This window comes from Nicotiana tomentosiformis, chromosome 11 (assembly GCF_000390325.3).
Source record: "Nicotiana tomentosiformis chromosome 11, ASM39032v3, whole genome shotgun sequence".
Taxonomy (NCBI): Eukaryota; Viridiplantae; Streptophyta; class Magnoliopsida; order Solanales; family Solanaceae; genus Nicotiana; species Nicotiana tomentosiformis.
In genome coordinates, this window is record NC_090822.1 from 39,093,549 (window position 1) to 39,111,805 (window position 18,257).

Below are 18,257 nucleotides of genomic sequence, written 5' to 3' on the forward strand. Positions count from 1 at the left end.
CTCATACGGTGCCATCTAGATGCTCGACTGATAACTATTGTTGTAAGCAAACTCCACTAGTGGAAAGAACTAATCCCACGAACCCCCAAACTCCATCACACACGCACAAAGCATATCCTCTAATATCTGAATAATGCGCTCGGACTGTCCGTCCGTCTGAGGGTGAAATGCTGTGCTCAACTCCACTTGAGTACCTAACTCATGCTGCACGGCCCTCCAAAACCGTGATGTAAATTGCGTACCCCGATCAGAAATGATAGATACCGATACGCCATGAAGCCTGATGATCTCGCAGATATACACTCGATCCAGCTGCTCGAAAGAATAGCTAGTCATCACATGAATGAAATGAGCTGACTTGGTCAGCTAGTCCACAATCACCCAAACTGCATAAAATTTCCGCTGAGTCCGTGGAAGCTCAACAACGAGATCCATAGTGATCTATTCCCATTTCCACTCCGGAATATCTAACTTTTGAAGCAACCCACCTGGTCGCTGATGTTCATACTTCACCTACTGGCACTTTAGGCACCGAGCTACATACTCCACTACATCCTTATTCATTCTCCTTCACCAGTAATGTTGTCTCAAGTCCTGATACATCTTTGCGGCACCCGGATGAATAGAATACCGCGAACTGTGAGCCCTCTTGAAGAATCAACTCACGCAAACCATCTATATTGGGCACACATAGCCTGCCCTGCATCCTCAATGCACCATCATCCCCAATAGTGACATTCTTAGTATCAACGTGCTGGACCGTGTCCTTAAGGACAAGCAGATGGGGGTCATCATACTGGCGCTCCCTGATACGATCATAAAGAGAAGACCGAGAGACCACACAAGCCAATACTCGACTCGGCTCAGAAACATCCAATCTAACAAACTGACTGGCAAAGGCCTGAACATCCAATGCCAATGGCCTCTCTACCGCTGGAAGATATGCTAAGCTTCCCAAACTCTCCGCCCGACGACTCAAGGCATCGGCCACCATATTGGCCTTCCCGGGATGGTACAAAATGGTGATATCATAGTCCTTAAGAAGCTCCAACCACCACTGCTGACGCAAGTTAAGATCCTTCTATTTAAATAGATGTTGCAAACTCCGATGATCAGTGTAAATCTCACAATGGACCCCGTACAAGTAGTGCCGCAAAATCTTCAAGGCGTGAACAATAGCTGCTAACTCAAGATCATGGACAAGATAGTTCTTCTCATAGGTCTTCAACTGGTGTAAAGCATAAGCAATCACTCTACCCTCTTGCATCAGAACACATCCAATACCTATCCACGAGGCATCACAATACACTGTGTATGAACAAGAAGCTGATGGCAGAACTAGAACTAGAGTCGTGGTCAAAGCAGTCTTGAGCTTCTAAAAGCTCTCCTCGCACTCATCCGACCAGCTGAATGGAGCACCCTTTTGGGTAAATTTGGTCAAGGGCGATGCAATAGATGAAAAACCCTCCACAAAATGATGGTAATAGCCCGCCAAACCCAGAAAGCCCCTAATCTCTGTGGCTGAGGATGGTCTGGGACAACTCTGCACCGCCTCTATCTTTTTCGGATCCACCGGAATACCCTCGCTAGAGACCACGTGCCCTAAGAATGCCACTGAATCGAGCCAAAACTCACACTTGGAGAACTTTGCATAAAGCTTCTCCTCCCTCAATCGCTGTAACACAATCCTCAGATGCTGAGCATGCTCCTCCAGGCTACGAGAGTACACCGGGATATCATCAATGAATACAATAACGAACGAGTCCAAATAATGCTGAAACACACTGTTCATCAAATGCATGAACGTTACGGGGGCGTTAGACAGCCCAAAAGACATCACGAGGAACTCATAATGGCCATATCGGGTCCTGAAAGTTGTCTTAAGAATATCTGAATCCTGAATCTTCAGTTGGTGATATCTTGACCTCAAATCAATCTTGGAGAACACCCTCGCCCCCTGAAGCTGGTCAAATAGATCATCAATACGTGGCAAAGGATACTTGTTCTTGACTGTGACCTTGTTCAACTGCCTGTAGTCAATGCACATCCTCATAGAATCATCTTTCTTCTTTACAAATAGAATCGGTGCACCCCAAGGTGACATGCTAGGTCAAATAAACCCCTTATCAAGGAGTTCCTGAAGTTGTCCCTTCAACTCCTTCAACTCCGTCGGTGCCATACGATACGGTGGAATAGAAATGGGCTGAGTGCCCGGCACCAAATCAATACCGAAGTCAATATCCCTGTCAGGCGGCATGCCCGGTTGGTCTGTAGGAAACACATCCGAAAAATCACGTACCACCAAAACAGAATCAATGGCAGGAGTCTCTGCACTAACATCCCTCACAAAAGCCAAATAGGATAGACAACCCTTCTCAACTATCCGCTAAGCCTTCAAGTATGAAATCACTCTACTAGGAACATAGTCTATAGAACCGCTCCACTCAACCCTCGGCAACCCCGGCATAGCCAACGTCACAGTCTTAGAGTGACAATCTAGAACAACATGATACGGAGACAACCAATCCATTCCCAATATCACATCAAAATAGACCATACTGAACAGCAAAAGATCCACCCTGGTCTCCATACCCCCAACAGTAACCACACATGACCGATATACGCAGTCCACAATAATAGTATCGCCCACATGAGTAGATACATGAATAGATGAAACTAAAGACTTACGGGGCATATCCAGGAAATGAGCGAAATACAAGAAAACATATGAATAAGTGGAACCAGGGTCAAATAATACAAAGGCATCTTTGTGGCAAACTGAGACAATACCTGTAATCACAACATCTGAAGTAATGACATCTGGTCTGGCAGGTAGGGCAAAAAAATGGGCCTGGCCACCCCCTGATCTGTCTCCCCCTCTCGAGCCACCCCTAACTGCCTGGGCTCCACCCCGAGCTGGCTGAGTGGGTGGTGAAGAGACTGGTGCTGATGTCGTAGGCTAGCTCCTCTGTTGAGCGGGACCTCCCGTTAGGAGGGGACAATGTCTCCTGATGTGGCCAAACTCTCCACACTCATAGCAACTCCCCGGTGCTGGTGATGGGGACTAAAGGGAGCCCCGAGCACCGAGATGACTGGTAGAAGGACCTGGCATAAACGAGACCTCACCCGATAGAGCATGAGACGAACTCTGAGTTGGGAGGGAACTGAGAGATGAATGGCCCTGCTGATAATTGTGTGAACCATGGCCAGATGATATACCACGGTGGACTGGGCGAGATGTCTGAGCATGTCTGAAAGGACAACCCCTACCGTGGTGGAATTGCCCCTAGAAGGAACACCGCTAAATCAACCCTATCCACGAGGCCTCTTGGCCTCCCTCTCAACCATCTCATGACTGCGAACCATCTCAATCTGACGCACAATGTCGACAACCTCATCAAAAGTAGCACCAGACACTCTCTCTGGTCATAAGCAATCGCAGCTGAAAAGTGAGGCCATCTATAAACCTCCTGATCCTCTCACTGTCTGTGGGAATTAACCAGATAGCATGACAGGCCAAATCCGAGAATCGCATCTCGAACTGCGTCACGGACATATCACCCTGACGAAGTTGCTCAAACTGTTTGTGCAGCTCCTCTCTGCGGGACTGTGGCACGAACTTCTTCAGGAATAGACCGGAGAACTGCTGCCAGGTAAGGGGTGCTACGCCGACGGGCCTACAGCTCTCATAAGCGTCCCACCAACTGAAGGCATCCCTAGAGAATTGAAGAGTAGTGAATGAGACCACACTGGCCTCTAGAATACCTGCTGTACGGGAGTATCCTCTGACATCTGTCCAAGAAAACCTGTGCATACTCTCCCTCGGTACCACTGAAAGATAGAGGCTGGAGTCTTCCAAACCTCTCCAATTTACGCTTCTCATCCTCAGGCATAGTAGGAACTACATAGTCTTGAACAGCTACAACCAGCTGGGCTGGTGGTGCTCCCGGTGTCTGGAATCCCTGTACCACCTGCTCTGGTGTGCGGGCAGTGGGAGTCTGAGCACCTCCCCCGGCCTAATAAGTGGCTGCTACGGCTGGAATAGAGACCGCCTGAGCAAGACTAGTACACGCAGTCAGAATTTGAGCTAAGGCCTCCTGAAGGCCTGGAATCACAATAGGCACAGGTGTTGCCTGGGCTGGTGCATCAACAACTGGAATCTGGTCCTGATCTGAGGTAACCGGTGGATCTGCAGGTACTGCCCCAACTGCTATGCGGGCTGCACCTCTGCCCCTACTGCGGCTTCTACCGCGACCTCGGTCTCCCGCGGCCCTAGCTGGGGGTACTGGTGGCTGTCCATCCTGCCCAGTAGTACGAGTGCTCACCATCTATGAGAGAATGAAACAACAGATGTTTAGTTACTAGAATCAACAGATCCGCACGACAAGAATTCAAGAATGTGGAGTTTCCTAAGGGTTCTGCAGCCTCTCGAAGATAAGTACAGACGTGTCTGTACCGATCTACAAGACTCTACTAAACCTGCTCATGAATCGTGAGACCTATGTAACCTAGGCTCTTATACCAACTTGTCACGACCCTAAACCTAACCCGTCGTGATGGTGCCTATCATGATACTAGGCAAGCCGACCTTTCCAAAACACTTTAAAAATTTAATAGAAATGAATTAAGACATGTAAATTAACCGGAGTTTTTCATAAAAATGGGGGTAAAACCCAAATAAAATATAAGTATGGAAAAATAGCTCGACATCGTGGTGTCACTAAGTCATGAGCATCTAATAACCAATCTAGAAACAAAGTCTACAACAGTCTATGCCAAATGCCAATACAAGAGAGAAAAGATAATAAGAAAGGAGAAACAAGGACTACGGACGCCGGCAACTACCTCGTAAGTCTCCGATAATCAGCCCGCGCACGAACTCAGCGACCGCCAGAACCGTACACACCTAAATCTACACATGAGGTACAGGGTGTAGCATGAGTACAACCAACTTAGCAAGTAACGGAATTAAATAAGGAACTGAGAAGCAGTGACGAGCTATAAAAATACAGTTCATATAAAAGGTTTTCAGTAAAGAGTGAACATGCTTTCAAATCCAGTGGTATAAGTCTAATAGTTCGAGCTCAAGTAAAACAGATATGTATCTTCCAAAAATTTCACAACAAGATCGGATAGCAACTAAGTGCAACAATAAATAAAAGCAAGTACAACCTCTCGAGGTAACAGTCACTCAACTCATCTCATCAGCTCATACTATCAGCTCTCAGCCATCAACACACACTCTTAATAAGTATCTGCGCTCACTAGGGTTGTACAGACTCCGGAGGGGCTCCTTCCAGCCCAAGCGCTATATCGTTGCGGCGTGCAGCCCGACCCAATCATATAAGTAGCCATAAGGCTCGTTGCAGCGTGCAACCCGATCCACAGTCCATAAATAGCCATAAGGCTCGTTGCGGCGTGCAACCCAATCCATATACCCTCAAGTATTTCACAGCTCGGTACTCAGGCCCTATCTCAGTCACTAACCTCTCTAGCCCCTCGGGCTCACAGAATAACATGATAATCGGCCCAAACAGAGAATACAACAAGTATGAACAAGAAATGAGAGGGAGCAGAGATACAATACACAAGTAAGACTGACTGAGTACAATACAGCAATTAGCAGTCAATTCAACAAGTATACGACCGTTGCGGGACCCAACAGTAATATTATAAGGCCTAAGCATGGTTTCTAACATGAAAGGCAGTCAATTGCTTAAAGGCAAGGAAAAACAAGTAATAACAATGGCTATTCGACTTTATAGTCTCACGGGATAGACCAAGTCACAATCCCTCATGCCGCACGCTCACACGTCAGTCACCTAGCATGTATGTCACTTCCAAACACTCACATCATACCAATTCTCAGGGTTTCATACCCTCAAAATCAGATTTAAAACTGTTACTTATCTCAAACCGTGCAAAATCCTACTCCGTAATGCCTTTGCCCCTCGAATCAGTCTCCAAATGCCCCGAATCTACCCACAAGTAGTACGAGATAATTAAAATAAACTAAAAAAATCAATCCCACAAGAAAAACACGAAATTATAAGCCAAAAATCTGAAATTGGCCCGAACCCGGCCCCCGGGGCCCACGTCTCAAAATCCGACAAAAGTCATAGAACCCGAAAGCACATTCACTCATAAGTCTAACCATTCTAAATTTACTCCAATCCGATAACGAAATCCCATTCAAAATGCCAAAAATCTAACTCAAGAACACTTCATCTTCTTCCCCAATTTTTCACCCCAAATCACAAATTAGATGATAAAATTAAAGATAAAATCATGGGTTTTAACCAAAATTAAGTAGGAATCATTTACCCCAATCAACTCCATAAAATATTCCCTTCAAGAATCGCCCAATTCCGTGTTCTCTAGCTCAAAATATCCAAAATGGGTTCAAACCCTCGATTTTGAAATTAATACTGTTTGCCCAGATTTTCTTCTTCGCGAACGCGACCTTCCTCTCATGTTCGCGTAGACCAACTCAGACTGCCTCTCAACTTAACTCTTCGTGAACGCGAAGCTTTGCAAACTCAAACCTTCGCAAACGCGTCCCTCACCTCGCGAACGCGTAGAACAAAAGATTGGGGGTCCCCAACTGCCTCACTCCCCTTCACGAGCGCGATGCTACTCACGCGTTCGCGATGCACACACTGCTATACCTTCGCATTCGCGTCCTCTCCTTCGCTGACACGTAGAGAAAAATCACACCAACTCAAAAACACTCTTCGCGAACGCGAGGCTCCTCTAGCGAACGCGTAAGAGGAAGCCAGAAAAAATGCAGCAACAAATATCAGCTATCTCACCAAGGCCAAAAATGATCTGTTAACCACTCGAAACGCACCCGAGGCCCCCGGGGCCTCAACCAAACATACCATCAAGTCCCAAAACACTATACAAACATAGTCGAATCCTCAAACCACCTCAAATAACATAAAAAATACGAATCACCCTCCGATTCAAACTTAATTAACTTGAAACGTCTAATTTCTACAACCGATGCTGAAACCTATCAAACCACGTTCGATTGACCCCAAATTTTGTACACAAGTCATATTTGACATTACGGATCTACTCCAACTTTCGAAATCAGAATCCGACCTCGATATCAAAAAGTCAACCCCCCGGTCAAACTTCCCAAAATTCGACTTTCGCTATTTCAAGCCTAAATTAGCTACATACCTCAGATTCACAGTCCGGACACACTTCTAAGTCCAAAATCACCCAACGGATCAAACGAAACCGACAGAACTCTATTCCGGAGTCATTTTCATATAATTCCGACTACAGTCAAAATTCTAAGACTTAAGCTTCTGTTTGAGGGACTAAGTATCCAGAAACACTACGAAACCAAAAACAAGACCTCCTAGCAAGTCACTTAAGCAAAAATAGATACGGGAAAAATAGTATATTGGGAATCGGGGCTAATACACTCAAAATGACCGACCGGGTCGTTACACTCTTCTACTCATAACTAGGGCAGAAGAAGGAGGAAGTTCACCAACGATGATCGTCTTACACTAGTCTAATGATGAAGAAGGATTCGAAGAACGGGAAGCCATTTTTAATGGTAAAAGCACGAAGGAGAAGTGAAATTGCAGGAGTTCGAATATGAATGCAAGAAAGTAGAAGAAATTTTTAGATGGTATGAGATGAGGTATTTATAAGAGAAAATCGTCATTATGAACCATCATTATGGAACCGTCACTTCAACTGATGCAGCCGCAGAAAACCCTAAAATGACGCTATAAACTGCAGAACCAATCAAAGTAGGACACGTGTCTCGAGCATTAAATGAAAAAGACGTACGTCTCTTCACTTCTGAAGAAACGTAATGATGTTCGGAAGAGGCGACAAGATATTCCCGCCGTAAATATACTTACCACTTCGCGAATATTCAATTGAGAATATGGAAAATGTGGGGGGGGGGGGGAGGGGGAGGGGGAGGGGAGGGGGCTATCTGTATTGGTAGAAATTAATATGACACGTGGATTAATGATATAGTGACAGGTAGCATTTGAATGTGATCAATAAAGAAGTGTGATGACGTGTGGATAAAATACCCACTGGATTTATTACGAAAGATATTGTATCTGACAACACGAAAAGGAGAAATACGCACGGGATACATGAAGACTATAAAAGGGAAAGATTCATAAATAGTTACGAATATGGGAAGGAATCAACATTATCCCTGATTATGTGCGATTTATTATTATTACCATAACCGAAACAAGTTATTTAAGTAACAGGCAATTAATGTAGTTGATGCTAGTAACATGCATGAATTAAGTGAGGGGAAATCGTTACTTATTATATCCTTATATAAACGCCCCTTACCTTAATTTATAGGACCATCAGAAAACTCACAAATATATGCAACCAGTCTTTTACTTTTTCTCTACTTGATTGAAAATTCTTGTTCGCAATTCTTGGGGAAAAACAACAATCATCAATAAGATTTCTTTCCTTTGTTTATTGAATATTGAATTTTAATTACTTTTTACTCTATTATTTTTTGAAAAAATAAAGTAAACTTGGTTATTAGAAATCCGAATTATTCTAATATTGATTTTGACTAAAAAATTATTTTTTGGTTAAACCCGACTAAGCTCTTTTTTCTCGTTGGCCTGGGTTCAATACCCATCAGTATCAAGGGTAAGGATGGGAGCTTCCTACACTTGGTTTTTCCGTTTTGAATTCAACGATAATTTAGTACTCTATATTTAATAGTCAGCTTGACATATTTTTTATATTATCTTTTCTAAATTCAACAACATTTTGTTAACTTAGTAATCAACTTGGTACATAGTAATCAATTTAGTTTAATTTTTCTTTTTCAAATCTCTCTTTCAAAAGTCCCATACTTAGCTTCTCCACAATTCGTTCTTTGGAAATTCTACACAAAATAGTCAAAAACTCTATTTAATATACATCTTTTTACACATCAAAAGGCAATAGAGAATGACAGAAAAAGATCAAAAGAAAACAGGAAACTGGGTTAAGATATTCTATTTGCTAGTTCCATAAGTCTATAATCTCATCCCTAACCAATTTTAGCCTCTGCACTAACCCAACAAAAGTTCCGCAAAAATCACAAACACCCAAATTATTTATAAAGAAAAACAAAGACAACTATAAAAATAATAGTCCACAGAAAAGAAAGATGGTCAAATTTTAGACGTGCATCATCACCAGTAAGATGCCAGTCACATTCTTTATCTTGAAAGTAAGTTTATAAGCATAATCATTTTGTTGACTAGTATAAAAATAACTAATTGAACAAATTTTCTCCCAAAAAACGGTAAAAGAAAAAACTCCAAAAATCCTTTTACCTTCGACGATCACTTTAGAAAAGTAGTAAGCATCCGTTGACTCATCAACAACGATTTGGACTCTGCTTGGACTGCTCAATATATCTTAAATCTTGATTTTATTTGAGTGAGATTTTAATATTTTTGAATACTCTTTTGGGCACAAACTCGTTATCGTTAAGTTTTTAAAGAGTTGCACATCAAACGTTGTCCCTATTGATTAACATGTCTATGTTGAAGATAGTGGTGTTCCTATCACGCTCAAATTTTGAGTCCACATCTGTATATATGGAATATGAAAAAAAATATTTACATCTTCATGACAAAAAAAACTTGAAAGAAAATAAAATACATCTTGCATATAGGCTCCAACCAGTGGCGGATCCAGGATTTTAGGTTTGTGCGTGCTTAACTTTTTTCTTTGACGATAAAACTAAGTTAATGAGAAAATATATAGTATTAGTATTTATGATATGCCGTGAAATTGTGATGAAATAATAACCAGTGAGAAAAAAGATTTGTGATTTTTGCCGTCTTGGAAGACTGTTCACCTTGAAAGGGGTAGAACTTTGAAGTCCGTTTTTAAAGCAGATTTTCTTTTTCTTTTTTTGCTATAGTGAATCGGATAAAGTAAAAAAAAAAACTAAATTAAAAAAGGTAAAATAAAAGTCAGCAAAGTGGAATAAGTAGCATTGGGTCAAAAATTGGTAAGTGAACAATAAAGAAGACCAAATTGGATTAAAAGGGCTTGTTTGGAGCAGGATTTGATCTCTGGCCCCTTACTCTCATAAATCTTCCAGCACCATAACTTCACCAAAGCACCCATAAAAATTTTTGTTTCTTAGGTGCTTGCCGCCTTATTATACAGTTTTGTTGAACTTTCTGTATAAGTATACATATTCTCTGTTGAGGTCAATGAGTGCTTAAGCACCTAAATTCTATATGTAAATCCGCCCCTAGCTCCAACAAGAAGAGTCCGGAACTAAAGTGCTGATTTTTTGGACTCAAAATACAAAAATAGGTGAAAACACCAACTGATGACCAATTTATATATAACGCATGGTTGAATGTGCTATACCTCAATGGCACATTTGTTCGTTAAGGTATAGCGCATGCAACCCATGCGCTATATTTAAATTTTAAAATGGCGGCCAAAATATAAGTGTAGCGCATATACTAGTGCGCTGTACCTGAAGTTGAAAAAACAAGTAGGTATAGCACATCCTATATATGCGCTATACTTATATTAAAAATGGCCCATCCATCGACAGAACGCTGTGAAACACGTCACCCCTCCCCCATTTTTTATACAAAAATCTCCATTGGAGCCCACCTGTCCACAAAAAATATGTGTCCCCTCCGTATTTTAGCGAGCTAACACCGAATTCAAGGCGTTGTCGTGTTGTGGATCTCGTCTATTGCTCGTTTCGGCTCCCAAATCATCAATTTTTCACAATTCAAACAGTTATAAATGTAGGTATTCCGACTTAATTTTCGGTAAAACTCAGGTATATAAAATGCTTATTCGTTGTTTTTACTATGTTATATGCTTTTTGTGATCGTTTTGTGATATAATTATTTTTTTGTTTCTTATCCGGATTAGTTTATTTATGTGCTAAAGAATTATTAAAAATATGTATTGTTATTTTATTGAATAATTAGTGTTATATACGATTTAATGTTGTACGTATATTAATATGTGACTTTATTGTTGTTTAGTGCCCTTTAGTATTATGTTGTGCCTTTAATTGTTATGTAGTACCCTTTAGCGTAGTAAAACTGATAATAAATTTTAGCTTATGGTAGTTGACTTTGTTTATGACCATTTAGCGTAGTGTGACTTTAGTGCTCTTTAAGATTCCGTAGTCTAGAATAAAAACTACGTGCTCTCCTTAACAAACTCGGTTAGGGTACTCAATTATAGATTTAATGTATTAGTAGATAATTATCAAATATTAGATATGAATCATAAAATAATCAGTTGACGAAACAAAAGAGACGCTGCCGGAAATTTTGGGCAAAATATGACAGTTAACACACAAATCGTTACGAATGAAATCAACTCAATATTATTTAATATTAAGTTTGTAGTATTTTTTTATATGAATAATTATTCAATATATCTTTATTACATATGATAATTTAATATTTAATTATGTTATAACCCAAAACAATATGAAAAAAGATGATAGTTCAAACAAAACCCTGCAAAATTTTAGTAAAAAATGTAGGAAATTAACATATAAAATATTAATATAGAACATTTATCAACCTAATTATTTGTTATATGAATAATTACTAAAATATCTTATTAGTTATAAAAATTAAATATTTAATTCTCTGTTAACCCCAAAAATACCTGAAAAAAAGATGATAGTTCAAATAAAACCCCCCTGAATTTTAGTCAAAACATGTACGTAAATAACATATAAAACAATAATATAGAAAATTTCTCAACCTAAGTATTTTTATATAAATAGTTATTAAATATACCATGATTAGTTACGAAAATTAATTATTTAATTCATTTATAACCCAAAAATAGCTGAAAAAGATGATAGATCAAACAAAACCCTGCCGAATTCTAGTAAAAAATGTAAGAAACTAACATATAAAATAATAATATAGAAAATGTATCAACCTAAGTAATAATATACAAACTTTATCGATTAAATATTAATGTAAAAAATATTGTAATATATTTAAAGATGTTAAACGATTAAACAGAAAAATACTTTAATTAATATTGTTCAAATTTAGACATCGTCATGGAGCTTCCCCTTGTGCATCCCGGACCTGCATCTGGAGAGCTACTGGTGCTCCAGGGCAACCATAGGTCTTCACACATTTGGGATGGGCAGTGTCTGTCCTAGACCTTCCACCCTAGATGTATAGACGATCTATGGGAGTTCATTAGGGATCACTCACTGCATCCCCGTATAGTTAGACACCTTCAGTAGATGGGTTTTTACAGGATCATAGAGATTGGTGGGTTGCAGTTCGACTGGGCGCTGATCACGACTATGATAGAGCGGTGGCGACCGGAGATGCACACATTTCATCTACCCATCAGCAAGGCTACCATCGTGCTAGGGGATGTGGGGGTTCTTTTCAGGTTGCCCATTGATGGTATACTTGTAGCTTACCCGCATGCTCTTAGGGACTATACGGGAGAGGACTACCTTCATATGTTGCAGAGGCTCACCGATTTCCAGCCCGCGGAGCCGACTGCATTGAGTGGGGCCAGTCGATTGCAGCTGATGCCCGTTAGGCAGCATATGTTGGCACTGCACGCGGAGATTATTGATGACTCACCGCAAGAGGATATCGACCGACAGACGAGGCTATTGCTGCTGATGATGTTTGGTGGTATATTATTCCTGAACACTTCGGGAAACCTAGTCAGCTTGTGATTTTTACATCATTTGGAGAGGCTAGATGATTTACCTGGTTACAGCTGGGATGGAGTTGTTCTTGCTTACCGTGAGAGATGTTGCCGATTTTATACCGCTGCTGCATGTGAAAATATAGTCAATTCTTTTCATGATTATAACATACATAGTAAAAAATGCCTTAAATTTTACATCCACAATCTATATTAGGTTTGGGCCTGGGAGCGATTCCTGTAGTTCCATCCACCTCTGCCACCATTAGCTACGGATGTACCACTTCCACCGTTTCTCCCACTAGCTAGGAGGTGGGTAGATAAGCGAGGCTAGGCCCGCGAGGTCGAGGCTCGACATCATCTCCCTTATTACAGGGATTTGTTGGATTTACTTCAAGGCGCTCAGGTATATTTATACTTAAGTTTTCTTGGCCTGGCTTGATATGTCTTGCGTTTAATCACGATTCTTTTGTTTAATAAATAGTCCATATGGAGGCCATACAACGATGCGCTCATAGCTCGATTACCAGATTATTGCTCCCGCGGTCGAGCTATGTGGAGCTCTTCTGTCCTACTTATATGTCTCGATATAGTCGAGCATCATGCCACCGAGCGAGTCCTTCAACAGTTTGGTCGACCCCAGCTTGTACCTATTCCACCGACTTTGCATTCCACAGATTACCAGCAGGATGATCGCCGCAAGGTCCGCATATCGATTATGCGGTAGCATAATCGACCGCAAAACTGACCTCAAATTGGCCAAACTTACTGCTTCACTCTGCGGCCATTATGCGGTCCGCAGAGTGATTATGCGGCCGCATAATGGGCCGCAGAAACAATTTCTTCTCTAAAACATTTTTCTCTAAGTCCGTAGGGTACTGTTCAGTCCAAAAAGTCCGAACCGCGGCTCGCAAGCTTGCCGCGAAGAATGTTTAGGCTAAAGGCACAGATAGAGGATTGGGATCAGAGGTATGGCATGATTCCGCCATACCCTCCGCCTGACCGTTTGGACGGCGAGCATAAGTACATGGGTTGGCATCGCAGAGTTACCCGATTTCTCATCGGGAATCCCGTTCATCGCGCTGGTGATCGGTATATTCCATACGTCGGGAGGCATGAGGCACTAGTATGTTATTTGTTATATTTAAATATAATATTACATTACTTTAACATCCTTCCTTAATTAATATTTTATATTTTATGCAGGCTATTGGCTTACACCATTTCTACCGGTTGGGACTGGATATGCTACAACATACAGGAGAGGGAGCGGTAGTTGTGTACGGGTTTGGCCGTCGGGTTAATGATCTTGCTGCTGACACATTGCGACGTGGCCGAGAGGATGAGCGCTTAGGATACGGGGCTACTTATATGCCACCCAAGGAGTACCATCATGGGACACCAGTGGCACCTGAACATGGTAGATGTGGCAGGCGTGGCCAGAGAGGAAGGGGCGGGCCACGTGGTTGTGGTGGTCGACGAGGACGGGGTCCCCAGCAAGGGGGCGTTGAGGCACCCGTGGAGGATATTAGAGATGATCAGTCGGGTGACTGCCCTGAGCCACATGATGCTCCTCATTATATACCGTCATTCATCTTTCACCTGTCACTAGGGACTTCACAGTTGACCCCGCCAGCTCAAGTATTGAACGCAGGCACGACCATTACACAGTAGGAGTGGGATCAGTATTTTCCTAATCGTCCAGATCCATCAAAGGTTGCTGCTGATCGTGAGATATGAGAGGTTCATAGTAGGCGATGACTGAATGCCTAACACAGTAATGGTGGTAGGCATACGGTTCCTGCCATGCACGTAAATTCTGTACAGAACGTAAAATACCATCATGCCGATCAGATATTAGACAAATACCTAAACGATGTCTGACAATGTGCTCCTTTAAGTGGATCAAAAATAATGTCCAAGTCTCTTGTCTTTCATTGGCACAAATAGCAAATGCGAGGGGAAATATGCTTCCATTAGCATCTACTGCAAACGATGATCAACAACTTAATATCATACTTTCCATAGACATGAGTGCCGTCTATGGATATTACCGGTCGATAATGCACAAAACCATCAATGGCTGGTTTAAATGCACAAAACCATCAATGGCTGGTTTAAATGCCCATAACATATATCTGAATATGAATTCTTGTATTCTCGGATTCCACTCAAGCTTCCATTCAACAACAATTCCATGGTTAAAGTGTTGCAATGCAGCCATGTACCTGGGTAGAGTGGCAAAGGACTTTTCCCAATTATCATAGAAAATCTCAAAGGCACGTTTACGCCCAAGAAATGCCTTTCTTTTGGTAATGGTACATCTATATACCTACTGGATAGATGTTATACACTCTTTAATCTTGTACCTTATGGACGATTCAATGTGTGAAATCAAGACAAGAGAAATCAAGTCAACATTCAAGTTAAAATGATTCCTACTTAATGTGTCCATATCACAAGTGTGGGTGCCAATATATTTTCCCACAATCCACATATTTGTTTTCAACTTTCTCGCACGCATCATCGATGTACAACCTTGAAACCATCTACGACAAATAGCATTGTATACTTCCGGAGATGACTCATGAACCATGATCTCACAACACGCTTTTATGCTGTACATTCGCACCGCCCTGCTTAGGTGAGCTTTATCAGCAAAAGCATATTATTTGATAGCACCGTTAGTCTAGATTCATCCCACATTGCTGTCTGAATGTCGTCAAGATCCCTTGTGAGGGCATCCATATCCCGCATACTGGGCAACCGATCAAGGTACGGAATCCCCCTTGAATGAAAGGACACATGTGAATCGTATACTCTAGGTCTAACGGGAGGTGGAGTCTGCATATATGGAGCATGCTCATTGGTGGTATCATGCTCCCACGGCAAATCAGGTTGATCATTCTCATCCTCATTATCATCACCCTCATCAGGGAAGGGTGTGTCATCTCCAGACTCATCAGCATTGTTGTCATAATCACTATCATCATCTTCCTGACTCTATGCATCTGCCAAATCCTGATCAAATATATCGTCTTCGGGCAATTGGGTAAGGGCAGGACCTTCAAGTTGCTCAATTTCACTGCACAACCCATAAAATAATGAGTTTCTCAAATTCATCCAAACATTATATATAAACATTATCACTTAACTTACAAATCATAATCTGTTGATATCCCATGATGCACACTATCCTATTGCTGATGACTCTCGGATTGACCACCATGATCCAACACACCAAAACTGGGCATATTCCAATTGTCCATTGGTTCATAACTTGTAAAATTCATATCTAAACGATACCCCATTTGGAATATATGAGTGTTAAAACAAATATAATACATAAAAAAAACTATTAATACAAAAGAAAAATTGAAATTTACCATTCGGCTTGTGGGTTATGTAAATTTTGGGACAAATTATGTCCTCGCTCCTCATTCGCTCGTAGAGATAAGTTTAGATCTGGCCAAACTCTTTCAACCAGAACCTATTCGGATAAAACTGCTCCAAAAAAACAACCCGGTGATTGAGGGTTATCCCTATTTTGTGGAACCTCAATATTGCGAACGTCTTCAGACTTGACGTACATTTCCAACATTTTTATCACAAGAAGTTCCCGGTGTTCATCTGGAGTCATCAAAAAATCTGTCAGAGTTTTATAGTCTTCGGTGTTAAACTCAGTATAACAAGCATCCCCTTGCAGAGTACTAGAATACAGATATCTTCCGGTTACTTTAATATTAACCGAACGTTTCCTCACACTTATTGTTTTACATAACAACGAAACTAATATATCGTACTCCATTGTAAGTGACAACTTAACCATACACTGTGGAGAACAACTATAGCGTAATGAGTTATTTTCCACGACAACCTCACCCCCCCAATATAATACAACCCTAATTTTTCGTTCTTCGGACATTATGACAAAATGCAAAAAAAGTTAAGCAAACATATATTTCGAAAGACCAGGAGGATCTTGAATGGATTTTTAATGAAATAGTGAAACTCCTTAAATAAGCAAGAAACCAATGCGGGGGTACAATAATTGAGGGTATAGCACATTCATAATACGCGCTATATATGTAGCACGTATTATGCATGCGCTATAGCCTAAATTATTGGTGGGTCAGTAAAGTTCAAATATAGCGCATGGGTTGCATGCGCTATAAATTAACGGACAAACGTGCCATTAAGGTATAGTGCATTAAACCCATGCGTTATATATAAATTGGTCATCAGTTGGATTTTTCACCTATTTTTGTGCTTTGAGTCCAAAAAAGTAACACTTTGGTTCCGGACACCCAACAATAATTTTTGTAACGAACCAATCAGTGGTTTTGAGCATTTCTATTTCGTTCAACTGTTTGAAGTCTAAAGTAGCTTCATATTATATATTATGACTTGAATGAATCATCGATTTTGGTTTGCAAGTGATTCGGGATTGATGTTGAAGAATATTCTCAACTAGGAAGTTTTAAGTTGGAAGAGTTGACCAAATTTGCCTTTTGTGTATTTGACCCCGGATCAGAGTTTTGATGGTTCTGTTAGGTCTAGATTGTAATTTTGGACTTGGTAGTATGCCCTTATTGTCATTTGGATATTTCTAGAAGATTTCGGCACTATTTGGTGAAAATTGGCAATTTGAAGATTTGGAAAGTTTATAAGTTTGACCAGGAGTTGACTTTGATGATATCGGGTTTAGATTATTGTTCTGGGAGCAGGAACGGGTTCATTATGTCATTTGGAAATTGTATGCAAAATTTGAGGCCATTCCGACTTGATTTGATGTGGTTCAGCACGAGTTTTGGAAATTAAAAGTTCCAAAGTTCATGAAGTTTGATTTGAGGGGCGATTCGCGGTTTCTATGTTCTTAGGTGTGATTTGAGGCCTCGAGTAGGTCCGTGTTATATTTTGGGACTTGATAGGTTTGGACGGGGTCCCAATGGGCTTGGGTAAGTTTTGGACGGGTTTCCGACTATTTTGGCCATGTTGGTACTGCTGGTTTCTATTGTTTTCTGCCCGTTGTTCTTTGCGATCATGAAGATGTATCCGCGATCACGTAGGCTAAATCTGGAGCTGGGTATTTTGTTCTTCGTGTTCGCGACTTCTTGATCACGTTCATGTTGGTTGGGTGAACTTGGGCATCGCATCTGCACAGTGGGTCAGCGTTCGTATGTAAGAGCTCAGAGCTGGAGGTCTTGTCTTCGCGTTCGCGTGGTCAATGCCACGTTCGTGAAGTGTTGGTTATGTTGTGCATCACATTTGCGAGGGCTATTCCGTGAACACGAAGGGTAATTTTGTTGCAGCTGAGTTTGTGCTTCGCGAAAGCGAGGCTACTTCCGCGTTCTCGAAGGGTACCTCTGGAGCAGAGTATAAAGTACTCTATTTAGAAGGTTTTGGTCATTTTATCATATTTTAAGCTATGAAGCTCGGATTTATGCGATTTTGGAGGCAATTTTCACCACATGGATTGGGGTAAGTGTTTTTTACTTAGTTTTGATTATATTCTATGATTTCATCTTCGAGTTTGGCATTTGATTGATGAT

At 41.2% G+C, this 18,257-nt stretch overlaps 1 protein-coding gene across 1 annotated transcript; it reads left to right on the forward strand.

The window, feature by feature from the left end:
- Positions 1 to 12,280: 12,280 nt before the first annotated feature.
- On the forward strand, positions 12,281 to 12,733 carry LOC138901296 (protein MAIN-LIKE 2-like). The gene has a single exon (XM_070189050.1). The coding sequence runs from the start codon at positions 12,281 to 12,283 to the stop codon at positions 12,731 to 12,733; it is 453 nt and encodes a 150-aa protein (XP_070045151.1).
- The last annotated feature ends 5,524 nt before the right edge of the window (positions 12,734 to 18,257 follow it).